At 35.3% G+C, this 23,821-nt stretch overlaps 1 protein-coding gene across 1 annotated transcript in view; it reads right to left on the reverse strand.

Annotated features, from left to right (window-relative positions):
• The window catches only part of SKAP2 (src kinase associated phosphoprotein 2), a 120,628-nt gene that overhangs the window by 79,539 nt on the left and 17,268 nt on the right, over positions 1 to 23,821 (reverse strand). The window contains exon 4 of the mRNA XM_054633499.2: positions 18,036 to 18,140. Within this exon, the coding sequence (XP_054489474.2) occupies positions 18,036 to 18,140 (105 nt within the window). The remainder of the gene's footprint in view (positions 1 to 18,035; positions 18,141 to 23,821) is intronic.

Here is a 23,821-nt window from a genome sequence, read left to right on the forward strand (position 1 = left end):
GCCTACATCAGAATCTTAAACTCAAGCATTAATCAACAAAATGAAAGACTAATTTTATAAGAAAAATGTAATAAAACTCATTTTAAGAAGTTTTCCCTTCATTATTTTTTCCCTTAAAGGAACCAATTCTCTTCTAATGGTAATTATGCTGCTTCAGAGTAATGATAATACTCAGGCAGCTCAGTTCTAGGCTGCTGTTTAAAGTAAAGCCAAATCACTTCACTCACTTGCAAGTTGAAGAGTAACTTTCATAAACTTTTCTACTAGTTTATATAAGCTATCTGTGATCTTTAAGATAGAAAGCATTGTACTGTTGCCTCCAGAGTGCACTGTACTACTTTTGGTATAGTCTATATACCAGCCTTTAAATTGCACCACCACCTTTCTCATTAAAAAAAAGGAAAAAAACTTCAAATGAGCCAGTAAGGGAAAACTCACAGTTTTAGTGTCTGTATCAGCAGTTTAATGCACTTCTGTAACTCCTGAGGAGGGGGAGGTGGTGCTGGGTCCTAAACTGAAATGATTTTTCTGATATTGAAAAATCAAAGCAGGATATGCTATTTTTAAACAGTTAAAGAAACACCAACATTTTCATATTAAAATAATATTATTAAAACTAAGACATTATACAAAACTACAAACACCTCTTGTACTTCAGAAGGCAGCATCAGTCTAAATCCAACCAAAGAGTCTTTTTACCATTTACAATAACACTCAAAGCCCTGGAAGTTGTATACACATTAGGATGACGTCTCTTAATAAATGATGTGGTTCTGAGGACAGGGGGGGGAAAAGTTTACCTTATGTCCCCTTAATATCCATTTCAAATTGTCAAAAACTTCAGAAAGCTGGAACGTGTGAGACAAAACGAAGAGATCTTACCATGTAAGCAGGAGCTAGAAAACGCAGAACTAGTCCTGGCTCTTAACCAGACTCCTTTCGCAATCTTGGGCACAGCTTGGTCACAGCTACTTTGCCTCCACTGTTCCTCTTCATAACAGAGAAACAGTGTTCACATCTTTTCTAGAAATGCTGTGAAATGTTGTTGGTTTCGTTATGCTTGTCTTTAAAAAAAGTCTTGTCTTTAGAAAGGGAAAAACATTTCATTTTCAGGCTTGCTGTGCCACTGATCTTTCCCTGCCGCACCCACACACTTTTTCAAAGTAATGTAAGTGTGAGGGAGGGAGGGAGAGAGAAGGGGCGGAGGGAAGGTTCCAGCATGTGTAAGACTGGGATGTCACAGATGTACTGATTCCTGCATTTCAGAAAACTGCACACTTTCTTCTGCGACTCCTAGAGCATACCTTAAATTGACAAAGGAAAAGTGAGAACACCATGAAAGAGTGTCCCTATCGTAAACAGCAAGATGACTCTGATTATATAAATGAAATGGTTTTCAAAAAACCCCATTTTTTAATTCTAATAATGTTGCCTTCTTCTTTCTTCCTTTTCAAATATAAAATCATGTCAAGTGAAAATGCCGTTTTATAACACATGCTAATAGGTCATTGAAAATGGAGGCAGTTCCACCAACCCAAGTCAAAATTTCCTCAGTTTGGATATGCACTTTTTAAACTCTGTCACTCAAAAAGCAAAGGAGCAACCGTAAAACTCAACTTATTTTAGTTTAAGGATTTAAACTTTTGACACTCTACATCTTTCCCCACGTAAAGAACACATGCACCCTGAAGTGGTGAACAAGTAGCACATCAAAAGAATGTGGACTTTTAAAGCCTCAATATAGTAATATGGAAGTAATAATAAGAAAGTGGCATTGCATAAAGTAATACTGTTGTATTCCTAACTACCTGGGCATTTTCTTAGTTGACAGCTATATTTCTAGTAAAGGAAGAAGAGATTTCTGTGGACTTCAACAGCCACAAGAATTTAATTTCACTTCCTGTTACACACCTCCTCTACAACCTAGGTCCCCCCTCCACGAGTATATTTGCACATCTGTTTCCAAACTTTTTCTCCCAGTTCTTGATCTTACCCTGATTAGGTTTTCTGGAGCATGAAATTATTCAAATTCATACATACAGCAGAGGATTCTAAAACTGCCTTGATGCAATGAAAGTAAAGTGACATATGCAAAATACATTACCTCATTTACTGGCACTTAGCCAGTTTTCCTGGCTTTTTTATTCAGTTTCAGTTTCTCCATAAACTGAACTCCCAAAAGCAGCCAATCAATCATTACCAACAGAACCGTATCAAAATAAAAATCTAGTCATTATAAAGATTAATTTTGATATTGTTTCCCACAAAAGTGTTTGCATCTATAACATGCTAATGCACTCTAAGATCTCCCCATATAGACTTGAAATTCTCTAAAATTAAGATACTTTGACAACAAATCCTCAAAAACACCTGACAAAATGGTACTGGAGAACACCAAGAACACCAAGAGTCACTGAGACAAGTACTAATGAACAAGACTCATGAATCAACTTTTCATGAATTATCTATACCATTACGTGTTGTCTTATATCACTACCAAAACTCATTTCTGTGCAAGATCAGCGGTATACTGAACAAAAAAAAAATTACTAATTGCTGTTCTATTTGTTCTGATTTCATTAGCATTATTTTATCCAACAGTACTCGTGTTAACCTATAAAACATACTGACAAGGGAATTTGCCTCTGGACATGTAAGAGAAATACAACATGCAAGGATAACTCTGTTCAAAATATTTACAAATCACTGGTATATTACTTAGAGCAATCTTACAGATGAAGAAACTAACATGAAAAAGCCATCAGAGCTAGACAATTGACTCTCAGTCACAAAGAATTCATTAATAATTCCACGAGGACCATCAATGTAATTATCAAACCAAAAGGACAAATTATGGCCACATCTACTCAATAATAGGAACCAGAATGGATAGTTATGTTATAACCACACTTTTCCTTATTATAATGCTACCTTATAACAGCATTGTTCTGTTTTGTTTGTTAGAAGAGGAACCCAGGTAACAACCTAAACCACCCCAGTTCTGAATGAAACAATTTTTTTCTCAGTTTTAAAGTGATTTTCATTCGTTTAGCTTGTTCAGTTTCATACATATGATTTTCAGATTTTTAAACATTTTGACTCAACAGATCTGCTTTTTGTACAATATTTTCACCTTCTTGATTTCTATCCGGTAATTTTATTCATTAAAGGCTATTTTTAATTTAAGAACTGAGTCATCTTTAGTTGCAAATAAGGTGAAAAAATTCTCTACCTGACATTCCCAATCACAGAGCTTGGAAAAGGAGAATTCAGTTGAAAAAAAGACTAACCTAGAGATTTAATAAAGGCTCAGACACTCAAGGCCCTTTCCAAAATACAACAAGCAGCTATTTGATATCAACGCTATGTTATGAATCGCTGCACCTCATTATCAATCCTTGAAAAGGAAAACAAACCTCCCTCAAAATGTCTGTTTCTGAAGGACAAAGGCAATTAACAGGGGCAGGTGAAAAAAAATGAAAATGTATTAGAGTGACAGGGGAATTTAAAGATGCCATGTGCATTAGGTTATACTTCTTAAATTAAGGCTTAAATGCAACAAGAACTGTAGATTCCTCAGACCTGTTCAAAGTTGAATTCATTCCAGGTTGAAAACATCCTGGAAGCACAACAAAGCTGGATTAATTTCTCTTCTCAACATACACATTAGTAAAGGTAGAAACCCTTGTAAACTCCATCTTAAAAAGGTAATAAAATGTTGCTAATATAAATATGGTAGTGTCTTAGTTATGGCCTTAGTGTACCCAAAAATAGACATAGCCATGCTGCCTTCAGCCTTCATACTATTCAATGTTCTGCATATATTAAAACACTCCTTATTTCTACCCCTCTTCAGCTATAAAAACAAAAATGAACCACAATAATTAAATAAAATATTCTTTATATGTATTATGGCTATGTGCATACACAAGTCAGTCACCCAATATCTCAATGACTGTTAATGAAACTGAAAGCCTAATTAGCAAGATGAGGGGAATAACCCCAGCATTCTGGCCCACCTCCAGTATGAATAATTGCTTCTACCTATGCAAAATCCCCCCTGTCATTTCAATTAGGTAAAATATTCCTCACATCCTGCTCTTAAATTGCTATGTATTGTTTATAGTGCCATTGTAAGAGCTGCTGCATTCTACCCTGGGTACTGCTGCCTCTTGAAAGTAATAACATGGCAACTCCTACTTTTAGTTACTTCGTTCAAAAACCTTAGTTTTGCAAAAGGCTGGCTGCTATCAGAAAAAGAACCAATCAACAAAAAGAAAACCCCAAAACTAATTTATTGTGCATCTATTAGTAACAGAAGTGTAAGATCTGTGTAGAACAGAGGGAACACGTTAACAGGTACTGAGGTATAAAAATAAGTCAGTCCGACTTATTTATTTATTTATTATGCCAAGCATCTTTGGCAATTCAGCAGCATAACAAGCAGTCATCCTATCACACTATCACAACTTTGAATGTCTCAGAAATTAAGCCAAAGCTAACACCTTCAAAAATGACTGTGAAATCCTACCAGCACATTGAAACATTAAAAAGTCATGTGTATATATATGTACACACAGCAAATTTAACAAGGAAGAGAATGAAGTCAGTCATCAACTTCCAGGGCCCTTCCAGGGCCTCCAAAACTATGGCTGTATCTATACCTAGACTTTGCTTCCTTCTCTTCCAGGAAGTGCACACCCTGAATACCTGTTCCCCAAAACAGCCACCAATTAACCCCACTGCTTTCATTTTGCCTCATCCCATAATTTCCAAAATTATCTTAAAACCCTAAAATTTTGATGATAATTCATTTTAAAATGTTCATCTGACTAAAAAAAATCCTAATTGAAAAAGGATTTAGAAGTTTTATAGGTTTTATTAATATTGATTTAAAGAGGGACATTTGGGGCTTTTTGTTGCTTCACCATATCAGAGTGTTTTCTTGCTTTCCCCTTTTGGGTCTGAACTGCCACTGAAATGGTTATTAATAAGTAAATTCCAGAATGCTTACATTAGCCCACAGTCCTTTTATTGTTCACTCCTCCTTTAAATCGCCCTATCCCTTAAAAGATACAGTTTTAATTGACTATAAAATTTACTTAGAAATGTACTCACTGGTTTGAGTTATGAAAGTTAAAAGATATGTTTTATTTAGGAAAATATGCAAGCAGATATCTGCAGAAATTCACATTAACACTAACTGTACTTTCTATTTCATGAAACACTTCAGTAACCACATCAGTGATTTATTGTTATTTATTGTTATGGCAGTACGGAATCTTCCACAATAAAATAAAGACCAGGAGTGAAAAGAGCTGTAAAACCATAAAAAAAAAAGTTTGCTTTTTCCTTGTCCTGGCCTCCTAGGACTGTAAATCTTAGGTTTCCTTTTTCCTAAATTGTCTTCTTTCAAGGATTACCAGTGTTATAAATACCTTTGCCTTCTACTGACTAGACACATTTTCTCCTGTAGACTCACTTCCTGTGGGAAACGTTACATCCAAAATTACACACACACTATTAAAATTGCGATCACTGCCACAATTTTGTTCATGTATTAAAAAAAGCACTAAGAATAGAGCAGTTTTCAGTTTATCATTATCCTCTGTAAAAGGAATATCACTCTTGCATAGGAAATAGCAGTATACATATAAAAAATTATTTGAAAATACAGTAGAAAATAATTTCCATTAAGTACACCGGCTGGGGAAAAAGCTGCACACACCAATGATTAAGCATAAGTGTGCATCTGTCCTTTAAATATGCATAGCAGTAATAGCTTAAATGCAGTTCAAATCATGGCCAGTCTTGCTGCATATACAAATCTGCACCAGGCAGTGCTAAATTAAAAAGCACCTCTGATAAGTTTACAAAAGACAAAGAAAAAATTGTTGTAAACTCCTCTGCATTGCAAAGATCTCTTTTGTCTGTCAATCAACAGAAAAGTATTATTCCACCATCACAAAAGGCAAACCTTTGGAGGCAGTATAGGTCTGTGTGTTGTGCAAATGTGCAGTTGCTAAGAAGCAAATATGCTTCTCCTCTAATCAAATAGCCCAGCTCAGCAATGCTGCTGGCTTGGGGCAAGAAGCAAATTCCACCAGCCACAAACTTAGAAACAGTCTTGAATTATTTGTTGCTGACCGCTGGCTGAACCCTGTCCTGATGAGCACCATCACCATTAGCCACTTCTCAGTGTATTCCATCAACCAATGGCAATAGCAGCATGCTACAGCTCAGGCTGCAAGGAATTGATCAAACAGGGTAATGAGACTATTTCTTCATGGAGGTTATTTTAAATGAATATAAATATTTTCTTTCTACATAATTTGCCACAAAAGGTCACTGAACTCCCTGTGATTCTAAAGAAAAATGCTGTGGTATCCCCTTTATATATTTGAGTTAGGATATAGGCAACAAACAATTCTGGGCATTTTTGATGATCGTGTAAATCTTAATGAGGTGGCATCCCAGACAATTGATTAGCAGCAACGTTCTATCTTCACATTTACGTACTAACAAAAAGAAAATTTGATGCTATTTTAGAAAATCATGATATACCCATGCCCTTAAAATCTTTCATGAGAGAATATATTCTGTGAGACTAGACTTACACTTTTGCTATTAACAATAGATCATGCATATTTTCCTATGCTTGCCTTACTTTGATATTATAGCCCTTTCTATAGATTCTTTCAATTGAACTCATATGTTAAAAATACCCACTTTGTGTGTGAGTCAAGTTACTGATGAGACCTGCATTCAGACACCCTGTCTGTCATAGCTGTTTTCTTTAAAAGGCTACTATAAAGAGACACCAGGAGATATTTGAAATTTAATTCAAAGCAACTGCTACAAAAATCCCATCAAGGCCCTCCTGTCCTACACAAGATTTTTAATCCTATCATTTCCAGTACTGGACAATTTCTCCAATGCTGGGAAAACAAGTAAATATTGATTTAAATACCAGTCTAATAGCATTTTATTAATAAAGGCATTGCACTAGGATAGTACTGAGACTATGATAAAGAAATAGTGCTTATTATTTTCTACTTTTAGGGATAATAATATAAAAATATTCAAATAGGCCAACTAAATACAACGGTTCATGTTTGAGAATTTCCAATGTTACCTTGAATAACTTTAAGTAAATATTTTCAACACAGAAGAAAATTCATATTTACACCTAGGGATGAGTATAATTCATTCATCTGAGACACAGCAGTTGAAAATGCAGGTTGAAATATAAATTAATATATATATATATATACAGGATTTAAATTAGTTCATCTTACCCTGATTAATAGGAGTTCACTTACCTAACAACAGAACAGGCTTCAGATTTTTTTTTAATTCACATACAATATTCAAGAGTTTGGGGTTTTTTTAACAACATAAAATAAAAATGTGTAATCTGAAATTCTGTTCCTCTTATGTGGTTGGAATCCTCAGCTCCTCAGGCTTTTTTCTTCTCTAACTGAATATCTCTGACCAGTATAGGAAATATTTTTTTTTTTTAAATAAACTAGTAAGAATATTAATAATATTTACAAAAATAGTTCAAATCAACGGGCTTTTCCTCCTACTTCCCACCCCATTAAAATACTATTTCCAGAACATTCCTTTCTAACACTTTATCAATACCATCATTATATGTTGTATGGCAGTGAAGTGCATCTAAGGCTGGAATAGAATAAAGAAACTCAGATGTGTTTTTTCTATTAAGCCACCATTTTTTCATTTTTAAATCTTTTTTTTTTTTTAGAAAAGTTGACAGCAAAAATAAAACTGTAGTCCTGTGAGAAAAAAAAGAGAGCTTCGTTGGCTATTTATTCAAAAACATAAAGCTTGTTATGTCTGTAACGCAGACCCTACAAATTCTTATCGTTCATTTATCATGTCTTTGAAAAGTCAGTTTCCAAATATAAAAAGGAAATAATTCTACATTAATGTTGAAGATGTTTAAAAATCTGTATGAAGACATGAAGCTAGGGCTATTAAAAACATACAAAATCCTGAGAAACTATTTTCAACATAGATGAAAGAAGTCAATTTATATATAAATCCTATTTTTCCTCAAAGCAATCTTAATATGTTAAGTCCTAAATTCCATTAAAAAAAAATAAAAAGTGGTCCCTTACAATACCGATTGTAAAAACAACATCCATTTGGGGGGCAGAAAAAATCAGCACCCACTCGCAAAAGATGTCTCATCAACGGACTAACATTTGACAAAAATCAGTGGAAACAGCAAAGAAGCCAATACAACTTCCAGTGCCAAGGAGCCAGATGGCACTGCTGGAAAAATTATATCTACAGACTGGCAGCTTGATCCCATGATTATTGCCCAAGGGAGGAGGAAGAGGAAAACAAGAGGCATTTCAGTGTGATGGAGTAAATCAATTATCACCAGCTCACTACGGCATTTTCACATTATTTTTATACCACATTCTAAATATCGCTCAAGTGAATGAGAGCACTGGAAGATTACAGCAATCTAAGGCAAAAAAAAAGGTGTGCCATACATTAAAAAAGCAATATGTACTTAAATGTACCTCTGTCAACTGCATTACACAGTCCATATTTCCAAATGAAATTTGCAGATATAATGTTGCTAACAAGTAAAAAAAAAGTTTTTGTCTTGCGGTTTTACTTTTGACATGAAATTCCAAATTTTATCTACAAAGATTACAGACAAAAACATCTTTGCACTTTTCAATATGACTACATTCTTTTGTGTATTTTCAACTCTTAACATGCAGTTATTTTACACATACAAGTACCAAGTAGCCATTTTGCTAAAATATTTCAAAAATCTTTGATCAAACAAGTTTGTGGAAGTCTCACCAATTATGTTTCTGATAAAATACAGCATTAAAGATAACTTCTGAAGAAGCTGTTAGAGAAAAATCAATCCACTCCTACTAGAAGGAAGGCAGTTCTAGAAAACTAAAAGTTTTTCCCCCCACTATCTTCATATCCGTAATATTCAAATTACTAAATACAAAATAGACAGAATTATAAGAATAATGTCCTGTGAAAACAGGCAAGGTAATTTTTTCTTAATTGGAAGTCAGTGACAACACTTGGATTAACTTCTTTTCCAAGAAACTGTAATAGTAAGGCCCATTTCCTGTACCCATCCTTGCAAAAGAACACATCCTATTAACCTACCAAAAAGACTTGGACCACCTTCACTTCACTTGCCCCCAACCCATTTTCATTTTTATTGCACAGCCATGTACATGGTCTAAATATCCTTCTGCTCCCATTCGTATTATTTCAACACTAATCCTTTTCTTTTACCTCTTCAATGCAGAGCAGTGATGCACAAGTGCAGATATGTGAAGCATATATACACACATATTCAATATATATTGTGAGTATTTATACATCATCCAGGTCCAAGCTGTGAATGCCCCATCTCTGGAGTGTTCAAGGCCAGGCTGAATGGGGCTTTAAGAACCTGGTCTAATGGAAGGTGTCCCTGCTCATGGCAGCGGAGTTCGAACTAGATGATCTTTAAGGTCCCTTTCATCCTAAACCATTCTATGATTCTATGATGCAGAGAAACACAAAATTTGCCTGTTAAGTAATGAAAATTGTTTTATATGAAAACAGGATACCCCTGAAAAGGTATTATCAGGCTCTGATGTACCCTGCATTAAGGAACGTGTGTCCAGGCAGGCAGAGTATATATAGAGAAGACAGGAAAATCTTGTTTAGAGCAGAAGAGGTCTTCCTCCATTGTGTAGTGTAGGTTCATTCATAATTCCCTGCCCAAAAGGGGATCAAAACTTTCTGACTGCCAGCAATAGAGAAGACAAGACCAAGATACTCCTAGGATATTACCCATCATTACAGCGATCGTTAGTGATGACTAGGCTATGTGTAGCTAATATAAGTTAAGAAATTGGAGTAGTAATTTTAGTTTGGAGAAAATATGACATTCAGCAATTTTAGTCTGCTACTCTACTATACTTAAATCCTACTATTGTATGTAATCCAAGTAAACATCTATAAAAATTACTAGGAAAGTATCATACTAATACTGCTGAGTGACAGATGTCCAAAGAAGTATGGTTCCTGCTGAAAGTTTTTAAGCAGCAAACAATTATCTGCAAAATCTTCTTGAGAAGGCCAGTAATGAACTTGTCCATTCAGTGGATACCATAAAGATTGAATCTACTGTGGGGGAGTTTTTTTGCAAAACCATTCAATAAACCTTTTCATGACACAGTTTTTATTTTCCACTCAAATTTGATCTCAAAATTCACAAATATTAGTCCACTGCAAGCTTGCTTTTTTTTTAAAGGAAACAAACACAAATTCACTAAAATTAATGCCTGGACTGCAAGATGCCTGATAGAAAACAGGCCTGGCTTTGCTCTTGCTTAAGATCTAAAGCTTCACTTAGCGCCTCTACAGAAAGTACTAATCAATTAATACACAAAAATAGGAACATGGGGAAAATCTTCTGTTCATTAGGATTTATACACACTTCATGCATGCAATAAATTAAATAGGGGCACGAATTCTTAATCACCAATTCAGAGAAAGAAATGCCAATCTTAGCTTGTACTTTTTTTTTCCCCAGTATATTCCTATATCCAGGGGCTTCTAAAGCCTCATCCTTGAGACAAAATATTAATTGCCACACAGACCATTGCTTTAAACAGTTCTGATCTAATCTAAAACAAACAAAACACTATGGTTCTGTAGAACTTTTTCTCCCCGAGACGTTTGTGACCACTACATAGCATATGCTAGAGGCAGACCCAATTTTCTGTCGCACATGGTAGATCTCAGGAAGGAAAAGATGCCTCTTGCCTTGAATGCCAAGCAGCACCAATCTGTTGGACTCGGTCTCCTCTGGTACCCACCTAAAGGTGCCACTGGAATAGCATGAAGCTGTGCTATCATCTGTGAGTGATGCATCTTTCTGGTTCTTGGAGGAAAGGAGTAAGGAGCAGAATGGAAGCTGCCTTACCATTACTGCTTGGCAGGAAGAAAGAGGAATTACAGGGAAATCAGAAGGCAGAAATTCACTCGGTCAAGATAAAGCACCAATAAGGTCCTAAAATCATAATTAACTGCCTCCAAAACCTACTTGAAAAGCTTATTGCATATCCAAGAGGCAGAAGAAAAACATCTCCTCTTCCTTTTGATGTCAGCTATTTGTGATGTATAAGAACCGAATTAGAAGAACATTAGGCCAACAAGCAATATAACATAAACAGAAAAATCTATTCACTTCAACTTTCTGGGCTTTTTTTTTTAACCACAGTATTGTTATATATCTTGAATAAAATTATGATCTAATATGAAAAAGAAATGGGTTAAGCAAGTCATTGTTTAGGGGTTTTTTGGTTGATATTTTCTTACGTAGTGGTGGAGTATACATGGCTGTTTTGTTAGTGTTCAGTCACTGAAGCAACATAGATGAAATAAAATGAGCAACAAACCATGTCATCTCTCCCATGGGAGAAAGGTAAATGTTAAAAGAACACAGGGGTTTATTGTTTGATGGGAAGTTTTTCATCATGATAATTAGAAGTTCAAACATTTTAGTATCATCAATTTGTACACACTGTTAACCTACACAATGCCATTTTTAACTTTATTGTTGACTTTATTAGGGCCAAAATTTCACTTAAAACTTCTGCTTCCTATCAGAAATTATTCCCTTATGTTCTGTACAAATGTTTTAAATCAAATTTAATTAGATTAGCTTTGCATATTTCACACACACCTTTTTTTTAAACATCCTGCTTCTCCATCTAAGTCATTGCTGCTATATGCACTGGTATGGATCCTACAGACAAACCAGGAAGCAACCAAGCAGTTCAGTTGTTTGTTCTTTTCATAAGGTTTCAAAAGCAGATACATGTGGAAAGTTATAAAAATTCTATTCAAAAATATTCATTACATTCATTACAGAGGGAAAAAAAATATACTATTACCATGTCTTTTATGGACAAAAGAGAGTCAAATGTCAACAGATTGATGGAGTTTAGGGTATGTATTCTCTCCTAGCAAGCAGAGTGCAGCACTGGGACAAACTGCCCAAAGGACAGTGCAACTGCACCAGTAGAGATTTTTAGGAAAGATGAGACAGGTGCCCACCAAGAAACATCTCAGGCTGACTGTGGGTGACACATTGATTTTACTCTTAAGGTCTCTCCTATTCAACAAGCAGTTGATCTTCTTTACAGCTTTTCACAATTTCAACAAAGTTGGCACCCTCTTCTCATGTGTTAAACAAACAGAGAAGAGGGAATTGCATCTGGGAATTTACACTCATATGGTTGGTCCCACATGTACCAATATCCTTAAATAACAGAATTTAAAAGCAAAAGCTTCATATTTTAAGTTCCTCTTTGGTATGTTTTACTTTTCACTGTGTTCCATCAGCTTGTAAAAGATTGTATTCTGGATGACATCTAAACTGTCCATAAGTGACACAGCCTAAATTTGTAGTGATACATTGCTCCTCTGACAACCTCAGCACACCACTTCAGGAATTTTAAACTTCAATCTTCCTGCTTAAGACTGTGCTGCTAATTAAAATTTATTATGTTGAAAGCAACATTTTTGATCATCATATTGCCTTTCTCAGCCAAAAATGCAGAGTCAAAATCCCCTTCAAAATTCTGACAAGAACTAGCATCCCCTGAAATAAAGTTAGCATGCCAAAGTCCAGTCTTTACGCATTTTTCACGGGATGGGCTACTGCCCTCCAGCCAGTGCTTAGTAGGAGCATAAAGTAGAAGCCATGTTTTCTCACTGAAGATCAGCTGTCCAAGTAAACCTAGACCTTACTTCCCCTCAATATGACCTTTTTTATTCAATCTTGAATATTAAAAGAGATATAAGGAATATTAAAGTACCTGGTTTTCTGCCTTCAATGAGATCTGCCTATGAGAAAACCAAGACAAATAAAGAAGTTTCTCATTCCTTTGAGTGGCTGTCATGCAATTAAGTTTGTACCTCTCTCCCCAATACTCAAAGTAAATAACTAACCTCCTACAATAACTCACTTAAATTTCCAATGCTGTCGTCCCCAAGACAACCAAACATCCTCTCCATGTACATTATTATGTTACTAAAAAGTGGTATACCAAGACAAGACTGGAGGGATAAGAAGGGCAAAAGGAGAAAGGATAGAAATTCCTAGTTGTATTTTCCATTCTCCAACCTTTGATAGCTTAGTTGCTAGCAGTGCTTAACTGAGAAACATTTTTTGCTTTAATATAGTGCCACAAAAATAAACTTAGTATGAATGTAGTTGCAAGAAGTGGGAAAACACTTGTGTGTATGCACAAAGATAAAACCTTATACTGAACTCTACCAGCCTTCTTCAATGACAGTATTCAAATGACCAGGCCTAACAAATAAGAAAATAAGGGGGGGAAAAGCTTAATCAGTATTTGTATTTGAGACTTAACATGTAAATAGAAACAGCATGCAAAATTCAGTCACACAATTTTTCATTCTCACTTGATCAATCAAACTGCAAAACGTGATGCTCCTATTAAGTAAATACTATATATCATGTAAAATAGTTTACTCCAGCCTGCAAAGACTTGTACAGAACTTTTCCAAAGAAACTACATGAAAACAGAGTGCGGATGCCTGTTGCTTCATCCAAAAATTCTAGCAAGAAAATCATGTTGCAGGAGCAATAAATTTTGCTCGTTTTCAAGACTGCACTTTGACGACAAACAGTTAAAACACAATCTTTTCATTTACTCTTTTTCCTCAAAGCTCTCCAAGTGACCAGTTTTGCTTGGTCGAGCCCTACCTTCCTCCACTTTAACTATGGGGAAATTTAATAAGAGATTCTCAGACTGTTTAAAAATTTTCTACTAAAAAGCATATTTTATTCATAAGCTATAGCCAAATGTGATAATCTGAAGAACATACAGGTCCCCAGACACATTTTTAGTACTTCTTTCATCCTTACCTTCTCAAGGCAACATTTCTAGACCTTCCATAGAAATGGTGATGATCTAAATTATTTCATCACAGCATTCTCTGTGATCTTTTAGATCCAGTAATTATCCAATTACACACTCCCTGCAGAGCCAAAGTGACATGTCTTCCTCAGAGGTCCAGTTACAAAGTCAAAGTTTGGTCCTTTAATACTAGTGACATTTCTTACTATAAAATCAGGTTACCATACCATAAACCAAAAAAAGAAAAAAATCCCTATATATTATAAAAGAAGATTACAGTGTTATTAAACAGGAAAGTTTAAGCCTGCCATTGAACCTGCACTTAATAACTAGGAAACTTGAAAATTAAATGAAAAACAGTAACTTTTTTCCCATTTAGTTCTCAACCAAAAGTAAGTTTGTTTCCAACTTGAAAGAAAATCTTGGTATTTCAATTTTAAAGTATTTTGGTGTGCTTTGGTTTTTAACTAATCAAGACATATGTATTTCCCAGTGCATATATTCTTCAATACACAGATGGAAGGGGAGTAAGAAATTACAAGACATAACATTGTTATACAATGTACTATACAAAAACCTGTCATTTAAGTTGCAAGAAACCTAGTCATCAATAAGTGAAAAAATACCTCGCTCAAAAATCAATTATGTTGAGTCTTTTGTATAGAGAAGTAGTACACCTTTCAGGCAACTGGTATTAATGAGCAGACATGGCTATAGAATCTCCATCTGTTTTTCTGACAAAGCTGTGACTACTCCAGTCTCTCATTGAAATTCCATTAATCTGATGCACCAAGGACCAATGCGAAAATCAAAACTCCATCTAACCCTTTATCAGCTCACAATAACCTACAAGTGAACTCTGCCTGTTAGCATACAGCAAGTTATGATTTTGCTATCAATCAGGCTGTTAGCCAATAAAAAAAAAATCAAGTTAAGACCAGAGTGCCTGGCTGTGCTGTTTTGTTTGGTCTGTCTTGTTTTTCAGTTTGTTATTTTGTTTGGGGGTTTTGTTGTGTTTTATCCCTCTTCCAATTTCTGTAGGGTGTCTGGACATGTAAGCCCATGCATCATTCCCTTTCATTGTGATTTAATTGCTGCCAGCAATCAAGTCAAAGCATCACTGAAGTGTGCTTGAATTTCATTAGATGATATAACTTATGCTACTTTCCTACAGTACCTAATAAACCATAAAGAAACCAAAACACATATGGCTTGAGGGAATAACTGGAAAATTAGGTGGCCATTTGGGAACTGAGTGAACTTTTGAACCAGAGGAACAGAGAAAAAGAAATATTAAAAGGAAAGACAGACTTAGAATGCACACAGAGACGTGGGGGTTTGACCTTTTCAGTACCTAGAAAATTACATTAGCATTATGAAAAATACATATCATGTTTAGAGTTTATAATCCATCAAAGTTTAGATACTTTGTTAGTGCCTACCATAAGGTAAAAGTCAAAAGGACAACATAACAATCAGATTTGACAAAAGGCCTTTAGGTGACCTGTGCTAATTTAGTTATCCCATACTTATTGTTAAATGGATTATCCCTCTTGTAATTAATACACCATTAGACAAAGGTCACACAAAAACTCCAGGATTTTACAATGACTGTAACATACACATAATACACTAATTCTTTATCTGTTACCAAGCGTGTGCCTTCACAAATTATGTTTTGACAGTAATGCTGCAAAGTCAAATTGCGACACTTTGGCAAGTCATACAAACGTTGCAGCCTAACTCAAGTATATAAAGAGAAATGCCTTGGGGCTTTTTAGCAGAAAATATATGTAGAAGGTTTTACATAAAAATAAATATGGACTCCAACATAAATAAAAACCACCTCAATTCGGTTACCTACAGATAGGGCCCTCTGTTAACGCTGAGAGCCTTGATCCTACACAAATCAGGTTTTAGATCTGTACAGAGCCCTGCTGAATTGAACTGGTAATTATACAAAATCAAACATCTACAGACCATCTTACAGACCCTGTTCCTTGAGTAGGATTTAAATATTGAACATTAACAGACCGCTAAAAAAACTAAAATACAGTATTAAGCTTCAAGAAACCCATTTATGCCTATTAGAACTGAAACAAATGGCACCTCTGGGGATCAATCCACCTCTTATAAGATTTTCCCAACATATATTTTCATACACAGGCTAGGTGGCTAGACTGGAATGATGGATTATATATATTAAAATCAAAACGGTCTTAGAATGACACATTAGACATTCAAAGAGAAAAAGAGGAACACTGTATACCCCAATAAATTAAGTATTTACAGATCAGAATTTATCACCTTTTCTCAAATTTTCTTCGTGTTACACTCCCACTAGGTAATTAAAGAGGATTTATCATAAAATACAGAAAGACCAGCAAGGTAAAATCACCTCAAATATAAAAGAATTGTACCCTCTATATTTTGACCTAAACTGGTATGAAATAGTCAAGATATTGTTCAGCAGCTATTACAGCTCCTCTCATAACTTCCAAAAGAGGCTAAAAATTAATCATCCATCTGTACAAATTCATACAGTATTTCACATACTCTTGCATCAGCATTCTCCAGCCGTTCATTATTTAGGTTATGAACGTTATCACTTTTCTCTTGATTAACTGTTTTGAAACAATTCTATAATCATACCTCCTATTAAATAGTCATATAATTTTGTCACATACCCTTTATGCAATCAGTACATGTTATTAAGTTATAATTAGAAATAATGATAAGATTATGTTTGTAAGCAAAAATAAATACACAGAAAGTTGCATTCATCTGTAGTTTTGAAAATTAGCTTGTGTTTTCTAAAAGCCATACTCAATTTGACTGATAATTACATTTCAACCAGAGAGCAAAAAGGCCTAGTTTTACTTTTTTAGTTGAAGGTCACACTGCCAACACGCAATAAGCTCAATATTAAAAAAAAAAAGTGTGATTATTATTGTTATACATTTTACAGAGTTCTGGACATAAAAAAATGCATTATTCTGAATCAGTGGTTAGAAGGTTTATCACTTATGCATGTACTTGACTTATCCCTGTTCTGCAATAGACATAATTTTATACCTCATAAAAGCAATTTATGTTTCCAAAGGGAATAATCTGGATAATATAAAATGTGGAGTGCTACATTGCAGGAAGCATATTTTCATTCAGCAATTGTATTTCGAGATGGAGCTGCACAGTTTGATCATCATATCATGTCAGAAAACATCATTCACTAGTAAGTCTATCTAACTTCCAGTGCCACAAATTAATATACATCATTAATTTATTTGTACATATATTTAATTTACTGCCATATATTATCCATAGAAGATGTTTATATTATGTATACAATAAACTAATCTCAAAAATATGGACACTATGCTAAAGCAAGCTTGTTAACTGTTGAAATATTCAGTTGTTCATGTCTTCAGAACAGTCGCATTTAGCATTGAACTTAATGAATACAAAATAAAACAACATGGAAAACAGCTATGAAGTGTGGACTTTTCCTAAATGCAAACCCAAACTTAAAATTTATATAACAAAAACATTGTACAAAACACTGTCTTAATGGAAGGAAACACTGTAGGAATAATTAATTTAATATTTTATGAACCTATTCTGCATGGAGTTTGCAGAAAAATATCAATCACATAAACTGTTTCATTATTTATTAGATAAATAATACATTAAGCCATTAAGTAGCAAAATAAAATTAAGCAAGAATCTGATAATGTTGAATTAACAAACAATTTGTTACTACAAATATTCACATTGGTTTAGCCACTGATCTATCTTTAAAAACATATGTATCTACAGAAGATGCTTTGTTATCAAAAAACGTGAGTTGAGAAACACTGTGTAAATTTGAGACAGCTTCACTATGCTCTAGGACCACTAGAGAGAGCTCTTCAGTTCCTTTAAAGGTTCTTGTAAAGGTAAGAAAAGCATTCAGCTGTGCTGCTTATCTGTTTATCTGTTTTCCAGCGCTAACATTCGCATCACAAGAATCTGATTACATCAGCTCATAGCAAACTGGCAAACCTAGTACTTTGTAAGGTAAACAGTGTCACATACCATCAGAAGGGGCTTCATCCTCTTTATCATATCGGTCAGATGCTATTGAGACGCTATCAGGAGGCGAAGAAAGAGAGTTCTCTGACTCTTCCTCATCTTCCAGCTCTGTAAAAGTCAATACACATTGCTAGTGAAATAGCTTATCACACAAACACACAGAAAAAAAGTATTTCCAATAGCAAGGAGGATATTAATTCCTATCTGGAACTGAAAAAGTCCTATTTCTCATGGACACTGGCAGGCTCCAGCGCAGCTGTGAGCGATGCCATTCTAGGGTTACCTTCTGACCCGATGTGTAAATGCTGCTGGAGCAGTTTCCCTAAACGCTGTCGTATAATGAACCTGCTTCCAGCACTGCACAGCTGGCAGCTTCTCACAATGGGGGAAAGAAACACCACAGCAAAGAGGCAGGAAAGAGAAAACACCGGCAGAAGGAATAAAGGAGAGCACCAGGCTCCGAAGTTCTGCCTGTCCTAGTGCAGGATGGAGTTGCAGCAACTTCACTCCCAGGAAATGCCTAACCACTGTTGGCAGCAGTGACCTCTGCCCACTTTTACTTTTCTTAACTGTAATTAGGCACTGCCTTGCAAAACTCTGTGTATTCCTCCCATGAAACCAGAAGTGGAATAGCTGCCTGGCAGCACCTGGTATCAACCTGTGGCTTAATGCTGCATTCTGTTAATGAATTTCTTGCCCAACTGAGAGCCCTGCTACAATAGATACAAAATCTACATTATCAGTTAATCTGATGCACTTTGATCAGTGTCATGCATAAGCAAGAAAGTCTAGGAAGAATACAGTGAAATCAATATTAGTTGAGGCTTTCACCTAATTAGGCAAAATTTAACTTCTTCCTGAAACTCAGCATATTTTCTCAGATATGTTTAACACATCTAGGCAAAGAAGAGGGGGGAAAATAACAAACTACATTGCCTCTAAAAAAAAAAAAATCTTTGTGAAGGAGAAAAAGCTAAATATGACAAAAATCATCAGACCAGAATCCTAAAGTTGATGCTCCAATAGATTAAATAGCCCTCAAATTTCTTGAAAATCATGTAACACTAAATTGTTCAAGCATTGCCTTTTGCTATATACAAACACAAAAGGCTTTCCAGAGACATCCAAATATCCTTCTCTATTTATGTGCTCCCTTTTGGAGCACTGGATCAGAAAACTAATTTATAAGAATCCAAAATAAACCCATGCATAGTGAAAATATTCTTCTTCACAGGTGCAGAAATTGCATTCATCAGTAGGATTGCCTAACTATGGCCGAGTTATACCCCTTCCCAATTAATAATGGAAATATACAGAAATTTCAGAGACTATGACAGAAAGCTCCATGACTGTTTGTAAAAAGCAGCAAGTTTTCCATGCAGTTAAAACAACAATATCTGATATTTGTTTTTCTGGAGCTCTTTTACATTCAAAAGTTGTTAAACACTAGCTAGGCTTTCCCTTCATTAATTTAGTATGCTTTTCTTAGGAAAGCTTCCTCTGAAGCTCCCATGCCATTTAACAACTGCTCTGAATCTGAACCTGACTCCAACCTATTTTTGACACAGTCCTCTCCAAGTAGCACTCCAGTCATCGTGTTAATCTGATCAAAATATTTGCACTTCATCACACCTGTCAAACCAATCAAAAGTAAATTATTTCTCTCTAGAACTCACCTCTTCCTCCAAACAGAAAAACACAGAACAGATAGAACATGAACAGAAAATATTATGCCTTATTTATACCCAGCATGATCATCTTTTACACTTAGATTCCACAGACCAGGTGCCTGTCTCTCTTTGCCTATATATATCTGTATTAGATTATGCACTCCATCTAAAAAGAGCAAACACAATATAATAGCAAAATTCCATTCCACTCCATTCCAAAAGTTCCACTGTTTTCCTGTCCTAAACTTTTACTAGTACTACAATGCATAGAACATATGTGTATGAGCAAGCCCTGGTTGTCAATCAAAAATGTCCTCTTATTAGCTATGCATAAACATGTCATCATTGAACCTTCATGAAAGTGCCAGCATAAATTTAAAATATTAGGCTGTATTTCTAGAAGAAAACAATTCCAGAAACACCACACTCCAGCACATATAATTCATGGACTGAATGGCAAACCTTAGTATATTTGAATGAATAAGACTTGTGGATGACAAGTAGGTGAGTATACACATAGAGAGAACATCTCCAGAGGATTTTGTCCCACTCAGCAACACATAATTTATTATGTAAGTTTGCAAAGCTGCACTGTTGCCTTGCTCTTCCACTAAGTTACCATATTGCCATTTTCCAGTTACACTTAGGATTTCAAAATCAGTAAATATTTGTCCTTTACTTTCATTTAAAAGCCAGATGACCTAGGAACAAGGGAATTTTCAATACCTACATACATATTTAGGGCATACCATACATATACCTATCATTGTGCTGGTTTGACTTTGATAGAGTCAAGTTTTTTCACAGTAGCTGGTATCAGGCTATGTTTTGGATTTGTGCTAAAACCAGTGTTGATAAAACAGGCACATTTTAGTTACTGCTGAGCAATGCTTATAGAATCAACACCTTTTCTTCCTCTCACACCACCACACCAGTGAGTGGGCTGGGGTGCACGAGAAGTTGTGAGGGGACACAGCCAGGACAGCTGACCCCAACTGACCAAGAGAATACTTCACACCATATGATGCCATGCTCAGCATATAAAGCTGGGGGGAAAAGAAGGAAGTAGGAGACATTAAGAGTGATGATGTTTGTCTAAGTCACTCTTACTTGTGATGAAGTCCTGCTCTCCTAGAAATGGCTGAACACCTGCCTACTCTGGGCAAGTGATGAATGAATTCCTTGTTATGTCTTTCTTCTGTGTACAGCTTTTGCTTTACCTATTATACCAACTTCATATCAACCCATGAATTTTCTCACTTTTACCCTTCTGATTATCTCCTCTATCCCAGCAGGGGGAAAGGAGTGAGGGACTATATGGGCTTTAGTTGCTATGTGGCATGAAAATCATGACACAATTATATACTGTATTTGAAACAACAGAAACCATAGCAAGACCGAATGTAGCTTCATAACAAAACAAGTTTCTGTTTCATGTCTAGAATATCCAAATTCAAAATGCTCTTAAAACAAAACAATCAAAAAAAGATAAGTGTTCAGAGTATTATGAAGAAAGAAATTACACACTCAGTGCTTTACATCTGTCAAAGCATTCTCTAGATTTTAAATTCTAAAGAAGGCTTGAAGACTTCCATGAAAAAAGCCCTCACTGAGAAAGACACTCGGAACCAAAATACAAATCCTATGTCACACAATACTACATTTAGGTATCCACACTTTACATGAAAAATGAGGAGAATAGGTGGCAGACTCTGGATAGAGGTACAAGCAACCTGCACACATGCAGAACTAGATTAAACCAAAAAATCTTCCATTTTTTATTTTAGAGCAAAGAAAAATAGTAGCAAATAAATAACAGTTTTCATCCATTTATATTATACACTGAAAAATACAATTCTTCCATAATCTAATTTGTACAGAAGAACTGCAGGCATTTCAATAAGAAAGCTGACTCATTATGCTCTGGAGTTGTAACAGATGACATTTCACAATGTGTTTATGTACTGGCATAAAAGAAGGACTGCTTTCTGGTGTCAACCTTGGGGTTCTTGCCTCCTAGTTCTGTCAGGGTTAAAAGATATCTTAGGACTGTATTCTGTTAATATACAAAGAAATTGCTCATGACAGTTCACAAAGAGGCTTCCTGTTGATCCTATGTCATCTCCTACATTCCCACTCTGAGCAAACTCTGCCCTTTCTCCACTTTACATGCTCCTCCATCAAAGTGTTGCATTGAAGTTTATACTCCACCTATGGAGTAAGAGCAGTCAGAATTGCATTTCAAGCTCCATGTGTTACTCCTTGAACAGTCAGAGGAGTCAGTGTTGAGCAGCACAAACCACTATTCTCTTCAGGTGCCAAGTATCTAAAAATACACCCAAAAAGCATCAATAAATTAAAGAAAACCATTCAACTTGCACTTATGTAATAGAAAACCGAACTACAAAGCAACAATGGGCATCAGGTAAATGTATTCAATACAATTTGCAGGCATAATTGAAAGCATTGCTGCCTAATCAAACATCTAAAAGCAAAGCATGCTCAAACAAAATGTCTATAGACTCATTAGTTGGCAGCCATTCCATTACAATCACACATAATGTCAGTAGTGCCTTGAACCCATGCCAATGACAACAGCATAAATTTTGCATCTCATTTCTATGGTCATAAAATTAATGACCAGTTTAAAAATACTTCTTTGCAAAAGTTATTGCCTAAAGAAATGACATGACTGTATCCCTGTTATGCAGCCACAAGTATAATTATGGAGTTGATGCTCATTAATATAGTTTCTCGTTTCCCCAGAATATCATGATTTATCTGGAAGTTGGGGAAAAAATAGATTAATTACAGGTAGATATTTAACAGTCACAATAACAAGAATATGTACATGAACTGACCCTATTCTCTAGTTTCTGCAAGTTAAACTAATCTCCTACAGGTTTGATAGCAGAATCAATATTTTATGATGTCTGTAAAAAAAAAAAAAAAACCATACAATGTCATTTCTTATTAAATGCTACGTTTTCCATTACAGCTTATTTATTGATTCAGGAAATAATGCATACCAAAGGGTAAGTTTACCACATTAGGAATGGAGCATAAAACAAACTCTCTTCATTGTAACAAGGGCTGTACTTCAGTTCCTACCCCTTGTTCTGAAGACTTCCAATAAATTTAGTTGGTGCAATATAATGAGTAGGACCATATTACATTGTAAGAATTTAGCTTTTTAAAAATCCAGATTTTTTTCCACCAATAATTCATTTTCTTCTTCAACATTGAGATTATAACATAGAATTCCTAAGCATTAAAGGTACTGTTTCCACCACTTACTCTGAAAAAGAGTAAGCAAGATGTTTCAGCCAATGCCTCTGAAAGAAACTTGCTAGCTCACATCCTCAGATAACTAAACACTTTCAATTTATTTCTAAAAATGTCTAGACAGAATGATGCATTAAAACTGCTCAAGTATAAGAGAAATAAAACAACTCAGGAAAATAAAAAGACATGTAGGTCAAACCACCCTACTTCTTGCCATTTCAGAAGGTCCCAAGTCACAGCAGGTTGAAATCAGTTCATCCTGTCCAATCTCTGCTGCAGTTAAGAACCCATGAAACAAAGGACTGGATGAAGCCATCAAGCAGACCAAGCAAGGTTCTCACTACTCAGTTTTCCATAAGAACAAGTAGACAAAGCTGCTTTCAATCTGGCAGGGGTATACTTTAGCCCCTTGATAGGGGCATCCTGTATTTTTAATATGCTACTGACCCAATCCACCAGTCATCCTGCAAGACTGGATTCTTCTGACAATCAGTTTTTCAATGCATGCTTAGCCATGCAGTCTGCTCCAACACACTCATTACTGAAGGGCCTTCTAGGGTCCCCTATTAACAAGATGATTTTTAATGGCTTGTTTTGTAAAGGTCAAGTAGAAACTCTTTAACAGCTAATTTTTAAAACAATACAGAAACAACATTAAGTGTGCAAGCAAATGTGCTTCAAGCAAGAAAAGCAACTGCACTTTTGCTTGATGAGTTCTTTCTTATGATCTGTAATTGTAAGTTCTTTCTTAAGATCTCATTCTTATGATGCATATCAGGCCAAAACCATTTTGTGCTGCACTGGTATGTCATGTTAGTTGAAACTGCACTTGGT

The sequence above is a fragment of the Agelaius phoeniceus genome, chromosome 1 (assembly GCF_051311805.1).
Source record: "Agelaius phoeniceus isolate bAgePho1 chromosome 1, bAgePho1.hap1, whole genome shotgun sequence".
Classification (NCBI taxonomy): Eukaryota; Metazoa; Chordata; class Aves; order Passeriformes; family Icteridae; genus Agelaius; species Agelaius phoeniceus.